At 50.1% G+C, this 15,878-nt stretch overlaps 1 protein-coding gene across 4 annotated transcripts in view; it reads right to left on the bottom strand.

Moving 5' to 3' along the window:
- EDA (ectodysplasin A) overlaps positions 1-15,878 on the bottom strand; it is a 174,875-nt gene that overhangs the window by 23,913 nt on the left and 135,084 nt on the right. For all 4 annotated transcript variants that reach the window (XM_073640928.1, XM_073640929.1, XM_073640930.1 and 1 more), the window contains exon 3: positions 14,923-14,952. In XM_073640928.1, coding sequence (XP_073497029.1) covers positions 14,923-14,952 — 30 coding nt within the window. The remainder of the gene's footprint in view (positions 1-14,922; positions 14,953-15,878) is intronic.

The following is a 15,878-nucleotide window of genomic DNA, read 5'->3' as shown; positions in this document are numbered from 1 at the left end:
CCGGAGTACTGGCTAGCGATCGGGGTCTGGTCAGTCCTTGAGCAGATGGGATCTCCCCTGGCCAGGCGGAGTTGTAGGCCTCCCAAACTGACTGTAAGTAGCCCACGTCCCTGAGTGTACCGTGTGGTGCTCACCCGTATGGCCGGTGACTCGGGGCCTTCTAGTAGCTTCCGCTCCATGACGGCGGTGCTGGTCCCATGCGTGTGACCGTGCCTTCGGGTTTCTTGGCCAGAGGACCTGAAATCCCCTGCCTGACGGATTCTGCTGCTGGGTAGGAGTTAGTCCCCACAGCCTCGGACTCCGGGTCCGGTAAGAAATCTTCTCAGTCAGGGCGAGCTCTGCAGCTGCCAGCCCCTGACTCCTTGTAACACTGCTCCCACAGAGCTCCTGTTGTTTCTTCCTATGCTGCTTCTCTTCTCTACTTCTGGCATGGCCCAGGAGCTGGGCCCAGCCGGAGCCACAGCTCCCTGTCAGCCCTCCTGGCTGCACTCTCCCTCTGAACTCTCTAACCCTGCCTCAGCCCCAGGTTTATATAGGGGAAGTCCTTCCCCTCCCAGGACTGGGCAGGAGGTGTGGCATGCACAGGATCCCTGACCAAGAGACCTCCCACCTGCTCTCAGACATAACATTGCTGTTACCATGGAAACCAGACCCCTGGGGTGCCACACAGGTAAAACAGCGTGGCAATATTTTACTGAACCACAAAGTGGACAATAAACACACAGAACAGTTCCAGCAATTACCCAAGACGGTGCAACATTACACAGTCTCACCCTCCTGCTGACCCGCCTGGGATAGAACAGCTGTGACTTTGGAGACTTCCAGGGCCGACTACGCTTCTGGCGGGTCCCCACAGAGAGAAGGTAGCGGCAAGCTTAGGAAGCTAGCAGTCCATCGAGGTACAAGACCAGGAGACCCGAGGGTCCAAAACTGGCCTCTCAGAGTTTTTCATGAAGCCAGGCGAATGGTGGGTCCCTCCTGGCAACTTCAAATGTCTCCATGGGTTCCAGGCGACCGATAGGTCCCTCCTAGAAACCTCAAAACAACATATCCATGGGGCCAGATGACTTCTTCGTCCTCTCCTGGACTTCCCCAAATGTATCCATGTCTCTCTGATGGTTAATGGAGCAGATCCGAATCTTTCCAGTCAGGGCAGGTACCCTTAGGCTTAAATAATATAGAATTCAAATCTGTGTCTTTTTGGTAATCCCATGCAATCCATCTGCTATCCTGAAGGCTGTTTCTCATTCTCCTTCCAAAGTTCTTCAGAATCTCTCTCCCAAGACTCTCTCTGCTGCTCTGGGCTCAAGTCTGATTCTTACAAAAATACATGTTCCTTCTGCTTCTCTGGGCTCAGCTCCCTGAATGGCAGAACTGCTCTCACCCTCCTCCCCCAAAGCTTAGTGTGTATATCACATGTCAGAGGTAAAGGTGCAGGGCTCATCTACCATTGTTTGAGATAATCTATTTACATAATTGGTTTCACAGGGGCTCTTGTAAATATGACGCGCCCCTGGGCCAGCTGTGTCGCGCAGCGTCTCGCGCACGGGGGCTTACCCGGAACCGGATCAGATGAGGGTTGTAGTCTCCGAGTGGCGGGGACCCGGTCCGTGCCCAGGGAGTCAAACTCAGTGTGTGGCAGTCTTGATAGGTGTTATTTGAGTGTCGACTACGCCACCCGTTGATTTGCAGCTATGGAGCTGCCGCTGCAGGGCAGACCGCTGAGGCCGGTGTAGAATTGTGCAGCGTGATAGTATAACCCCCAACGGGAGGGGTATGGCCTCAGGGCAGCCGACGTGGAAGATGGGGGTAGCAGGAACCACTCAGAGACGGTGCGGTGTAATTCAGGGTCTTTACTGGTAACAACGATAGACCCTCCCGGAGTACTTGCTAGCGAACGGGGCCTGGTCAGTCCTTGAGCAGATGGGATCTCCCCTGGCCAGGCGGAGTTGTAGGCCTCCCAAACTGACTGTACTCTTCTGGCTACCTTGCTAGAAGCGGATATAAGTAGCCCACGTCCCTGAGTGTGCCGTGTGGTGCTCACCCGTATGGCCGGTGACTCGGGGCCTTCTAATGGCTTCCGCTCCACGATGGCGGTGCTGGTCCCACGCGTGTGACCTTGCCTTCGGGTTTCTGGGCCTGAGGACCTGAAATCCCCTGCCGGTCGGCTTCTGCTGCTGGGTAAGAGTTAGTCCCCACAGCCTCGGACGCCGGGTCCGGTAAGAAAGCTTCTCAGTCAGGGCGAGCTCTGCAGCTGCCAGCCCCTGACTCGTAGTAGTATTGCTCCCACTGAGCTTCTGCTGTTTCTTCCTATGACTGTTTCTCGTCTCTACTCTCCTTGACTCCTCACCCTGCCTCAGCCCCGGGTTTTTATAGGGGAAGTTCTTCCCCTCCCAAGACTGGGCAGGAGGTGTGGCATGCACAGGATCCCTGACCAAAGGACCTCCCACCTGCTCTCAGACATAACATTACATTACTGTGGAAACCAGACCCCTGGGGTGCCACATTCCCCCCTAGTGAAATTTAGTACTCCGGGACTAAACATATTTTAGAAAAACATAACAAGATATAACAACAATAATAGTACAATAAGAAGAAACACATAAAGGTGGTCACGGCATGTCCGTAACCGGGTGCAGTCTTTGAAGAAAAGCAAGGTGTCCATTTCACCAAAACAGGGAGACGTAACCAGGTAGGGGTTTGTCCTGCCCCGAGTCCTTAACTGTCTTTAGTCCATCCTGGGTTACGCTCCAACTATGTACAAAGGATTCCCGGTAAATCCACCAAGGACTCCTACAAATAACTAGAAACACAAAATTATACACAAGCAACAATACACAGGTAAACATAAATAAAACAATTTATACACTTCAAATCCTCCAACGTGCGGGTAACTGGCCTCTAGTGGCCCTAGTGGACCTACGGAGCTGACTGTCTAGCCCTGAACTACAGGGTGTAGGAGCTGTCAAGGGTAAACTGGGCAGCTGTCTACCGGCTCTTTGGCTCACTAGGGATATGGCAGGCTCACTGCAAGCAGAGGGTTGATCCTCCTGGTCTGCGGGTGTGGGGTCTTCTGCCTCCTGGACTGGCTGTTCTTCCAGCTCTACCTGTTGCTCCGTAGGTGCTTGGGATGCTGGTTGGAGGAAGGTGAGTACGGGTACCACAACTGCACCATTGACTTGAGTCCAAGACCGAGGGAAGTCCCCGAGCACAGTACTAACCACATCTTCCCTTTCCTCTACGGGTCGATGGTCTTCTTGTTCCTCTTCAGGGTTCCTCAGTTGTTCGGGACACTTCTTCAGGTGGTCCCGGGATACAATGGCTGTGGTTTATCCTCCGTCTTTACTGATGGTACAAACCTTCGGGTTCTCGTGGCTTGAGGGCAGTACGGTGTACGGGTCCTTCTCCCACTGGTCGTCCAACTTGTGGAGCCGTCTCTTCCTCTTCAAGACCTGCTCTCCGGGTACCAGGGGAACAGCGGGAGCATACTGGTTGTAAGTTTTCTCTTGTCTTTCCCTAGCCTGACAGAGACTTCGCTCCACGCTCTCCTGTACTCTCCGGTACTGCTGCTGCCTCCCTGTGTCCCAGTCTGCTTCTGGTGAAGTGTCCTCGGGTGTCAGGACTCCCATTTCCAGGTCAACAGGTAACTTACCAGGTCTTGCCCTCATTAGGTAAGCCGGGGTACAGTTGGTGGAACCTACCGGGATGTGGTTGTATAGGTCCACCAGATCGGGCAACTTCTCAGGCCACAGACTGCGTTCTTCCAGGGGCAACGTTTTTAGAAGATCCATTACCACCTGGTTCATTTTCTCACAAAGTCCATTAGTTTGCGGATGGTAGGGTGTCGTCCTTATCTTCCGGCAGCCATACAGATTGCAGAATTCCTGGAAGACCTCCGCTTCAAAGGCAGGTCCCTGGTCCGTCAGCACTTGGTCCGGGTACCCGTGTGGACGGCAGAAGTGCTGCTGGAAGGCTCTAGCTGCTGTTTGAGCCGTTAAGTCCTTGACGGGGACGACAACCAAGAACCGGGAGTAATGATCCACGATGGTTAACGCGTAGACGTAGCCACTTCTGCTTGGGGTCAGTTTTACATGATCCAAGGCTACCAGTTCCAACGGTTGCCGGGTGACGATGGACTGCAGGGGAGTCTTCTGGCTGGCACGGTCCTTCCTTCTCCGGTTGCACGGGCCACAGTCTCTGCACCACTTCTCAATGGTTCCCCTCATGCCTACCCAGTGGAATCGCTCGCGCAGCAGGAACTCCAGCTTCTTCCACCCGAAGTGTCCAGCTCCGTCGTGGTATGCCTCCATCACCATGGCTGCGTCTCTTCGTGGCACCACTACTTGCCAGAGTAGTTCATGCGTCCGGGAGTTAACCATTCTGCGGCACAACTTCCCCTTGTAAAGGAACAGTCGACTCCTCTCTGCCCATAGTTGTTTGGCTTCCTCCGGAGCGTCTGGTTCAAGGCAAGCCTCCGGGCGAGTCAGCATCTCCTTCACCAGTCGGACGGCAGGGTCGCTGTCTTGCGTTTCCGCCCAGTTGTAGTGAGGTAAGGGGTTCAACGTAGCAGCCTGCTTACTCCTTACCCGGTGGGAATACTGGATAGTCCCATGACGGTGGAACGCAGGGAGTTCAACTTCTTCCAGTCCCTCCGGATCTTCTCCTTCGTCCGGCAGGTTGGGCATCCTGGACAGGGCGTCCGCGTTGGTATTGGAGCGTCCGGCCCGGTATTTGATTGTGAACTCGTAGTTGGACAGACGGGCCATCCACCTCTGCTCCAGGGCACCGAGTCTTGCCGTGTCCAGGTGTGTCAACGGGTTGTTATCCGTGTACACGGTGAACCGGGAAGAAGCGAGGTAATGCTTAAAGCGCTCGGTGACTGCCCATACTACGGCCAGGAACTCTAGCTTAAATGAGCTGTAATTCTCGGGGTTCCTTTCGGTGGGTCGCAGCTTTCGGCTGGCGTAGGCGATTACTCGTTCCTTCCCCTGCTGGATCTGGGACAGTACGGCTCCTAGCCCGATGTTACTGGCGTCGGTGTAGAGGATAAAGGGCTGGCTATAATCCGGGTACGCCAGGATTTCGTCCCCCGTGAGGGCCATCTTCAGCTGGCGGAAGGACTCTTCTTCCAGCTCCTCCCATTTGAAGGGCGGCTTCTGGTTCTTGGCCTTCCGGGACTGGCCTATCAGGAGGTCCTGCATAGGTGCTGCCTTTTTGGTGAAACCGGGAATAAACCTTCGGTAGTAGCCTACCAACCCGAGGAACTGCCGCACTTCTTTTACGCTGGAGGGGCTTGGCCATTCCTTAATTGCGGTGATCTTATCAGGGTCGGGAGCCACTCCATCAGCGCTCACCACGTGTTCCAGGTACTGCACCTTTGGTTTCAGGAGGTGACACTTGGAGGGTTTCACCTTTAGGCCGTAACTCGCCAGAGCTTCGAACACTTCCGCCAGGTGTTTCAGGTGGTCCTCATACGTCTTGGAATATACGATGACATCGTCCAGGTACAACAGGACCGTCTCGAAGTTTCTGTGGCCCAGACAACACTCCATTAGTCGTTGGAAGGTTCCTGGTGCGTTGCAGAGTCCGAACGGCATGCAGGTGAACTCGCTAAGTCCCATCGGGGTGGTGAATGCGGTCTTCTCCCGGTCCGCCTCTGCTACAGGAACCTGCCAGTACCCGCTAGTGAGATCCAAGGTAGAGAAGAAGTTAGCAGATCTTAAAGCAGCCAATGACTCCTCTATCCTTGGTAAGGGGTACGCATCCTTGTGTGTGATACGGTTGATTTTCCGGTAATCTACACACATCCTCATGGTGTTGTCTTTTTTTCTGACTAAGACTAGTGGAGCTGCCCAGGGGCTACAGCTATCCCTGATCACCCCAGCCTCCTTCATGTCTCTAAGCATCCCCTTGGCGTGTTGGTAGTGGGCAGGGGGTACGGGTCGATACCTCTCTTTTATAGGAGGATGGTCTCCCGTGGGGATGTGGTGTTCTACCCCCTTGACTCGCCCGAAGTCTAACGGGTGTTTACTGAACACTCTCTCGTACTCTTGAACCACCCGATAGACTCCTTGTTTCTGGTGTGCGGGAGTGGAGTCAGTACCCAGATGTAGTTGCTGACACCAGTCCTCCATGTTTTTCTTAGAGCCGTTACCTTCCTCCGGGTGAGATGGAGGCAAGGGTTCCACAGATTGTATAGAATTTTGGTTAATGGTATATAATTTGGCTAGCGTGGCATACCGGGGCAGGTACACTTCCCTCTCCCCGATATTTATTATGCGAACGGGCACCCTCCCATGGCGTACATCAACCACCCCCCGTGCTGTCAAAATGGTGGGCCTACTGTCCGAGTAAACTGGTTCTACCATTGCCTGGTAATCCCTACCTCTCAGACCAATAGCTGCCCGGCACCAAATCATCATTTCACTTTTTGGGGGCATGGCAATAGGAAAAGGGTCACACATTCTTACGCTACCAATCTCACCGCCGGAGAGTTCCACCTGTTGCCGTCGCATCAGTGCCCGGATCTCTTTCTGGAGCACCCGCTGCTCGCCGGAGCTGGCGTTCTTGGCAACCTGCTGTAAAAGGAAAATCACCTCTGCAAGACAATTTTCAATTACATTAGTTCCTAGAGTTATTTTTGGGTGACTCTCATGTTTGTCAATATCTACAATGATCAGTCCCTGTGCTGCCAGTTCGACTCTACCGATTTTGATGGTCACCTCTTTAAATCCGATCTGTGGCACGGGCTGGCCATTGCTGGCGATGATACTCAAGTCGTCGTCAGGGTAGCGGGTAATATCCGAGTCATTCCAGTACTGCTTAAAGAGCACGTACGGGATGGTGGTGACCTGTGACCCGGTGTCCAGTAGGGCATTCATGGGAATGCCATCCAGTACCACAGGCAAGACTGGACGTCCTCCCACATATCTGTCGCGCCAGTTCGATGGGCCTGGTGATCTTTTTCCTGGGGGTTGGCCCTCTACCCCAGGTTGTGCCCGTTTAAAGAACAGTACCTTGCCATATGTCCGGGTTGATTGCAGCAGCGGCAGATGGGTCGTCCGTCTTCGCTGTATCGGTCACTGGGTCTTCCTCTGGCCGGTGGGGTCCTCCTTGGTCGACGCCACGGGATGTCCTCCGGTCCGGATGCCAGCTGGATCTTCCCTGGGGTGGAAACCTGTAAAGACTGCACAGTTCGGGTTAGCGCAGCAACGCTCTTAGCTAGCTCTTGGACCTGATGGTGTAGGTCTGGAGCCGGGTCATTGTCCAAAGCCTGCGCATCAGCTCCCACAGGCCCTGCCGACAAGGGCGCCGCCTACTGGTGGTAAGTGATAGCTGGGCGCCTGTGGGTCACAACGCCACCCGGTGCCGGTTCTCGGAGCACCCGGATGGCTCTGTCCTTGAACTGTGCAAAGCCCAGATGGGGATCCTGTAAGGCCATCGCCCGCAACTGGGTTCGGTGGGCATTACAATATAGTCCCTCTATAAATTGTTCGGTCAACAGCCTGTCCTCGTTTCCCACTCCATCAGGGTCGGTCTGCTTAATGGCCCTCAGGGCCTCTTGTAGGTTTAGTGCATAGTCCCTTATACTCTCATGCGCTCGCTGCTTGCACCCGTAGAATCAAAGCTTAATCTCGGCTGAGGTGCGGGTATCAAAGGTATCCTTCAGCCGGGTTAGTATCCCTGCGACAGTCTTCCTCCCAGGTGGCCAGGATTTTACTTCCCTTTTGGCTGCCCCGGTTAGTTGGGCCACCAGGATGCTCACTTTTTGCTCTTCTGTGAGGGGGTATACCTGGAAGAGGCTATCCAGCTTTTCTCTAAAGTCACTCAGGGTATGTGACTCCCCTGAGTACTGGGGTAGCCAAGCTGCTCCCGGGATATAGGGCATGGTGAAGGGCATAACTGCAGCAGCGGTGGCGCTGGCGGGGGTTGAGGCAGTGAAGCTCTCCTCCGCATCTGACATCTTCCTCCCCCCTAGTGGACCGTGGCCTACCTTGCGATGATCCTGTTCCGTAGGCCGCGGCTCCGCAGTAGATCGTCAGGGTTGAGGACCTTCCGTCGCGCTCCGGTGACGTCGGCGTCTGCTGGGCTCCTTCCAGGACCTTACGCAACGTCCGGACGTGAGGCGGGGCTTCAGTTCTCGCGCGCTTTCGGAGTCCACGCCCCTCTTCTTCCCGCGCGGCGTCCTCAAGATGGCGTCCAATGGCGGGAAAACTCCACGGATGGCGGGAAGAAGGCCGAAGATGGCGCCGGATGGCGGGAAAACTTCGCGGATGGCGGGAAGAAGGCAGAAGATGGCGCCGGATGGCGGGAAACCTCACCACTGATAAGTTTGAACAGTCTTTGCTTTTCAGGCACGCAGTACCCGGTGGTTGCGGGCACGAAATCCTGCCGACTACGCCAAAGTTGACGCGCCCCTGGGCCGGCTGTGTCGCGCAGCGTCTCGCGCACGGGGGCTTACCCGGAACCGGATCAGATGAGGGTTGTAGTCTCCGAGTGGCGGGGACCCGGTCCGTGCCCAGGGAGTCAAACTCAGTGTGTGGCAGTCTTGATAGGTGTTATTTGAGTGTCGACTACGCCACCCGTTGATTTGCAGCTATGGAGCTGCCGCTGCAGGGCAGACCGCTGAGGCCGGTGTAGAATTGTGCAGCGTGATAGTATAACCCCCAACGGGAGGGGTATGGCCTCAGGGCAGCCGACGTGGAAGATGGGGGTAGCAGGAACCACTCAGAGACGGTGCGGTGTAATTCAGGGTCTTTACTGGTAACAACGATAGACCCTCCCGGAGTACTTGCTAGCGAACGGGGCCTGGTCAGTCCTTGAGCAGATGGGATCTCCCCTGGCCAGGCGGAGTTGTAGGCCTCCCAAACTGACTGTACTCTTCTGGCTACCTTGCTAGAAGCGGATATAAGTAGCCCACGTCCCTGAGTGTGCCGTGTGGTGCTCACCCGTATGGCCGGTGACTCGGGGCCTTCTAATGGCTTCCGCTCCACGATGGCGGTGCTGGTCCCACGCGTGTGACCTTGCCTTCGGGTTTCTGGGCCTGAGGACCTGAAATCCCCTGCCGGTCGGCTTCTGCTGCTGGGTAAGAGTTAGTCCCCACAGCCTCGGACGCCGGGTCCGGTAAGAAAGCTTCTCAGTCAGGGCGAGCTCTGCAGCTGCCAGCCCCTGACTCGTAGTAGTATTGCTCCCACTGAGCTTCTGCTGTTTCTTCCTATGACTGTTTCACTTCTCTACTCTCCTTGACTCCTCACCCTGCCTCAGCCCCGGGTTTTTATAGGGGAAGTTCTTCCCCTCCCAAGACTGGGCAGGAGGTGTGGCATGCACAGGATCCCTGACCAAAGGACCTCCCACCTGCTCTCAGACATAACATTACATTACTGTGGAAACCAGACCCCTGGGGTGCCACAAATACACATCATTGTTTCAGAATCAAAGAGCAGATAACATTCAGGGTTATACAAATAGTAGTCTGTGTTAATCAACTAAAGAAAAACAGAGATTAAAGAGTAAACATAAAAATAAAGGAATGCTGCTCTTGGAATCAGAAAGCATGTCTGGCATAATTAAGATTTTACTCTGTATTGTCACATTGCTCCCCCAATCTTTATTAGCCAGACATGACAGGATCCCAATCATTCTTCTCCACTTGTTGGAGACAGTCCATCAGCATGTCCTTAAGCACAGACATGAATGTAAGATGTTTCACCTTCAATAGAACAAAATTCTGTATCATTCAGTTTCCTCAGAGTATATTCCATGTCTTCCTTGCAAAAAAACTACACACGCAATTGAAGAAACAGACTGGTATCCATTGTGTCCACACATGCCGTCCTCTGCATCCTGTGGTTTCTGAATTAAATCCAATGAGTGTCGGTGGCCTGGCATTCAATCCGTTGAAGCTGGCACAGCTCCTGTAGTTGCCATATCTTGTTGCTGCTGTATATTCTCTCCGATCTTCCTCCCAAGGCCGGGCTGGTGGGGTTGGACATGGTAGCATCCGAAACCCGCTGTGTATGCCTCACCTATGGTCTGCTGGGTCTGTCTACATGCCTCCCTGGTTGTGGAGCCCTTTGGACGATGTGTGCTAACACCTGTCCCTTGCAGCTCCCCCAGCTCTGCTGGGCTGAGTAGTATACCACCGCTGCCACCAAAATGTGAAGACCCAGGGTCTTCCGTGGGCACAACGCTACTCAAACAACACAGAGTGAGGGTAAAACAGCGTGGCAATACTTTATTGAACCACAAAGTGGACAATAAACACACAGAACAGTCCCAGCAAATACCCAAGATGGTACAACATTACACAGTTTCACCCTCCCTTCTACGCCTGCCTAGGATAGAACAGCCGCGACTTTGGAGACTTCCAGGGCCAACTACCTCAACCAACCAGTGGCCTCCCGCTTCTGGCAGGCCGCCACAAAGAGAAGGTAGTGGCAAGCTTAGGAAGCTAACAGTCCATCGAGGTACAAAACCAGGAGACCCGAGGGTCCAAATCTGGCCTCAGAGTTTCCATGGGGCCAGGCGACCGGTGGGTCCCTCCTGGCAACTTCAAATGTCTCCATGGGCTCTAGATGACCGGTGGGTCCCTCCTAGCAACCCCAAAACAACATATCCATGGGGCCAGGTGACTTCTTTGTCCTCTCCTGGACTTCCCAAAATGTATCCATCGTCTCTCTGATTGTTAATGCAGCAGATCCGAATCTTTCCAGTCAGGGCCGGTACCCTTAGGCTAGAATAATATAGAATTCAAATCTGTGTCTTTTTGGTAATATCATGCAAGCCATCTGCTGTCTTGGAGGATGTTTCTCATTCTCCTTCCAAAGTCCTTCAGAATCTCAGTCCCAAGACTCTCTCTGCTTCTCTGGGCTCATGTCTGATTCTTACAAAAACACATGTCCCTTCTGCTTCTCTGGGCTCAGCCCCCTGAATGGCAGAACTGCTCTCACCCTCCTCCCCCAAAGTTTAGTGTGTATATCACATGTCAGAGGTAAAGGTGCAGGGCTCACCTATCATTGTTGAGATAATCTATTTACATAGTTGGTATCACAGGGGTCTTGCAAATACACTTCATTGTTTCAGAATCAAAGAGCAGATAACATTCAGGGTTATACAAATAATAGTCTGTGTTAATCAATTAAAGAAGAACAGAGATTAAAGAGTCAACATAAAAATAAAGGAGTGCTGCTCTTGCCATCAGAAAGTATGTCTGGCATAATTAAGATTTTACGCTGTATCGTCACAAGCGGCCATAAAACACAAAATAGAGACATTTAATACAAATGACAGGATCCTTAACCCCTTTATCACGTGTGCCGCAATAGTATGAGACATGTCCCCCTGGTTGGTGCAGGCTCCGGCGCTGAGCCCCTACCTTTCCGGGCACATGACAGCTGATCTGTACAGCTGACATGTGCCCGCATCAGTCGCGGGTGTAATCCCAATCCACCCGCGGCTGTTAACCAGTTAAATGTTGCTGTCAATCTCTGACAGCTGCATTCAACTCGCATTTCCGGGAGGCGTGTCATTGGCCCCGCCCATCGGGGACGCTGTCACATGATCGCGGGTTGCCGATGGGTGGCATGACAACCCGGGGGTCTACAGGAGACTTCTGTGGTTGTCACTGCCGGGATGCTATGAGCGCCGCCCAGTGGTCAGCGCTCATAGCAAGTGAGCAAATCTGCTACATACAAGCGATCTGCTCATCTCCTGTGTGTTGCAGAGGGGATCAGATAACTGCAGCTTCTAGTCTCCTATGGAGTCTATTGAAGCAAGCAGATAGTGTAAAAAAAAAGATTTAAAAAATATAAAAGTTTAAATCACCCCCCTTTCGCCCCATTCAAAATAAAACAATAAAAAAAATCACATATTTGGTATCTCTGCATTCAGAATCGCCCGATCTATCAATATTTCTTTTAACATTTTGGGATGGTAAATTAACACCACATCAAAGTACATTACATTTTTGACACTTGCTAAATAAACAGCAAATATTGTGTAAACACACACACCTGAACATTGAAATTGCAACACCAAAAAAAAAAGTTGTTGTTAAGTTATGAAAGCACAGGATGGAGAGACATGCTAATGATATGTAAATTATGAAAAAAAAGAGAACAAAATTTTCAAAACATCTGAATTTAGCCATGGTAGCACTTTTTGGCCTCACAAGCCGCACACAGTGGCACTAGCACCATGCAAACTGACGCTGTGTTGAAAAACTGCTCCTAGGAGACTTTTACGTTTCCTTGTGAAGAACCCTTTCATAGGGTAGCAATTGTGGTCTCCAGACCAATCTCTGGCTATGAATCCGTACAAGACAAAAACAGGATTCATTGTTAAATAGGATAAACCTCAAATCCAGGCCGCCATTGCCAACTTGATCTGCGCCATGATAGCGTTTAAGTGCAGTGGTATGAGCTTGATGAAAAACGACTCATGGCCAGTCTAACTCCTGTGATTATGGTGTGGGGTGGCATAATGTAGAGTAACTTTACCCATACTGTCTTCATTCCAGGTACACTAACAGCTCAGTGTGGTCATGGAACCAGTGGTACGGTCATTTCTCCAAATTGTCCCATTTTTCAACATGACAATGCAGGGCCATATGTGACTTGAGTTACTCTGAGCAGACTGGGTAGCCTAACCGTGCTACCATGGCCTGCAGCGACTCTGGACTTGTCTCCCATCGAGCACATCTGGGACGTCATTGGTCGGTAACTTAGGAGTGAGCTGCCAGCAGCAGATCTTGATGATTTTTGTGTTCAGGTGCATTCAGTAAGGCAGAACATTCCTCAGACAACCATTAATAACCTCATTGATATCATGCCAAGACGTATATTTCAACACGTTGCACTCACACTTCATACTGAATAAATCGAGATGTTTTGAAAAATTGTGTTTCCATTATTTTTATAATTTGCATATCAGTAACATGTCTATGCATCCTGTGATTTCCATAATTCCACAACTTTTCCTTCTTGGTGATGCAATTTCAATGTTTAGGAGTATTGCTGTAGAATACATGATGAATTATAGTTACATATATTTAAAGTAGATTGTGTAATAATAGACAAATTAAAACTTGCATGACAACTTAACAGTGAGAGCAATGCAGCCTTCCCCAAAGTATAAGGGTGTCTTGGTATTTGCAGAAATATTAGATGACAAGTTTCAACCAAATAAAAGAAAGTTACTGTTGTTGGGAAAGCTAAATGAGTAACTATGGGGGTAAGACCCAGGGGTGTATGAGTGCAACACAGGCTCAAATAAAAGCCCAAAGGACCATAGTCCTATAAGTCAATATGATTTCAACTCTAGTAATTGTTAAATAACAGTGCAACAAACACCCAGCATGTACTTATTAATAAAAATGGATATTGCAATGAAAACAATATATTGTGCCTGAAATAGTCTAAATAACAAAAGTCAACAGTAGTTTTGTTACAATATAGACAAAAGGTGTAACTTGTCTATGGCTATGTTCACACCATGTTTTTTTTCTGTGTCAATTTTCTGCAGCAAAACCTGATCTCTCGCCAGGAGGTTGTTCAGGATTTTTGTTGCTGTTTTCGCCTTTTTTTAGGTGCGTTTTTTTTTCACTGTCCTTTTGTCTCTGTTATGCATGTATATAAAGTTCAGTGAAAAAAAAAATCTCATTCTGGTTTAGGCTAAGTGCCCACGATGCAGAAATGCTGCAGATTTTTTCTGCATTTCCCTCTCAGGAAAAACGCTGCGGATTGTACATGCGTTTTTCCTGCCAGGTAGAAGCATTTGTCAAGCGTTCTTCACATGCATTTCCGCATGCGGGTTGTCAAGCGCTTTCCAAGACATTTTAGCATCACTTGGAAAGTGCTTGACAACTTGGTCACATTATATAAATCCATGCAGCCGGCATGGATTTATATAGTGTGACCAAGAAATAGTTTAAAAAAGAAAAAAAAAAAGAATAAGAATGGTAAAAAATAAACATTATACTCCGATGTCCCCTGGTCTTTTCTCCTCTGCATCCGGTCTCTTGTACGGTTCGCGGTGGTGTAAAAGGACCTTCCATGACGTCATTAAGTCATGTGACAGGTCACGCGACAGCTGACGGCAGCGGTCGCGTGACCTGTCACATGACTAAATGACATCATGGAAGGTCCTTTTAGACCATCACGAGCCGCCAGGCAGCCAGGAAACACCACAGAGGAGATAGGGGGCCATCAGAAGGTGAGTATAATCTTTATTTTTTATTTTAAATTCTATTTTTTACAGGTACTATGGTACCCAGGTCTGGATGAGAGTCTCCTCTTCTCCAGACCCGGGTACCATCCGCACATAGAATCGCATAATATCCGCATGTGCACATGTAGTCATGCGGATATTAAGTGATTCAATGCAAGTCAATAGCGGCAATTACGCTGCGTGTCCGCAAAAATAATGGACATGCTGCGGATTTTTCCACAATGATAATCAGCATTGGAAATTTCCGCAGCATGTGCACAGCACACGCGGATTATCATTGTGGAACATGGGGCACGTATTAACAAGCGTTTTTTAAGCGTTTTCGCTGCGGAAATTCAGCGGCAAAAACGCCTGAAAAACGCATAGTGGGCACGCAGCCTAATGCACAAAAAACACAGAAAACTTGGCACCTGTGTTTTTTGATGCGTTTTTTTCATCACCCATTACTTCCAATGGGTGAAAAAACGCTGAAAGAAGTGACATGCTCTATCTTTCAAAAAACCATGCAAAGCGCCAAATCCTGAACAAAAAAACCCCAATGATGTGTGAACTAAGAATTCTGAAATCTCACAGACTTTGCTGGTACTGCAAAACGCAGCTGAAAATTTGCATAAAAAACACGCTGAAAAAAACCATGATGTGTGAACATAGCCTTAGATGTCCGCATGTAGCCCATTTCCTAGCAGTCACACTTACCTTTTTTCTTGCCCCTGCCTGAGCCTGGATCTGAAAAGAGAAAGAGAATGAGTCACAGAAACATCTAATGCTCGTAGCCACAACCTTTGGGTGAATCATTTTTTGGGGGACAAAATATTAAAAGAACATTATAAAAATGACTGGATATTTACGTGGACAAACACTTGCATGTGAAGTAGTAGTATACTTAGTGCTATAAAGTAGTGCTGTGGACAGAGGACACAGAGCAGAAGTGCTGTACACATGGTCTGTGGTATAGATTTATAAATGGTCACAAATTTGGACACAAAAAAATCCTTTTTTTCCCCCTTTCTTACACCATTTTATAATAAGTCATTGGAACCTAAAAGTAAAACAAATATAAAATAGTTTTGGATACTGTATTTTACAATCCTCAAAGTAGCCGACTTTTGCCTAAGAGTAGGTGCAGACGACAGTGGATTCTCGCATTTGAGAAATATACAAATGCCACAGATCAAACTGTGATCAGAGTGTGAGCATAGTGTGCCTCCGATGAGGAGAAGAATGTGTCTCCATCTTCTCCATTCTGTGAGGCTGCGATAATTGGACTACACGCAGGTGATGTAGAACAAAGATGATTTATTTGCAATTCACAGTGAATAATACGATGTTTTGGCCTCAGTTTAGACCTTCTTCAGATATACAGATTGCCATAGAAGTATATAGGACTAAATGCTGAAACTACATAAGGGATACTGCACGACTAGAGAGTGGGAATACCACTAAAGGTATGGCACCCTTACTGACTATAGGAGTCAGTGCCAAGTTCTTCATAGATATTATACTTCAGTTTGGGCTCCTACTTGTGCACCTTTCAGGAGTGCCGTGTTCTACTACTACATGCACTCAGATGTCATCCGAGTGCAGTCCAGTGATTTCCATTGACTTGCAGGGCCGAGTGCGACCAGAATATCGGATCAAACTCGGGAATGCAG

Source organism: Phyllobates terribilis, unplaced genomic scaffold, assembly GCF_046119375.1.
Source record: "Phyllobates terribilis strain yellow unplaced genomic scaffold, ASM4611937v1 Scaffold_7__3_contigs__length_470593459, whole genome shotgun sequence".
Classification (NCBI taxonomy): Eukaryota; Metazoa; Chordata; class Amphibia; order Anura; family Dendrobatidae; genus Phyllobates; species Phyllobates terribilis.
Note: the sequence above shows the minus strand (reverse complement) of the source record. Positions and strands in the feature narration are given on the sequence as shown.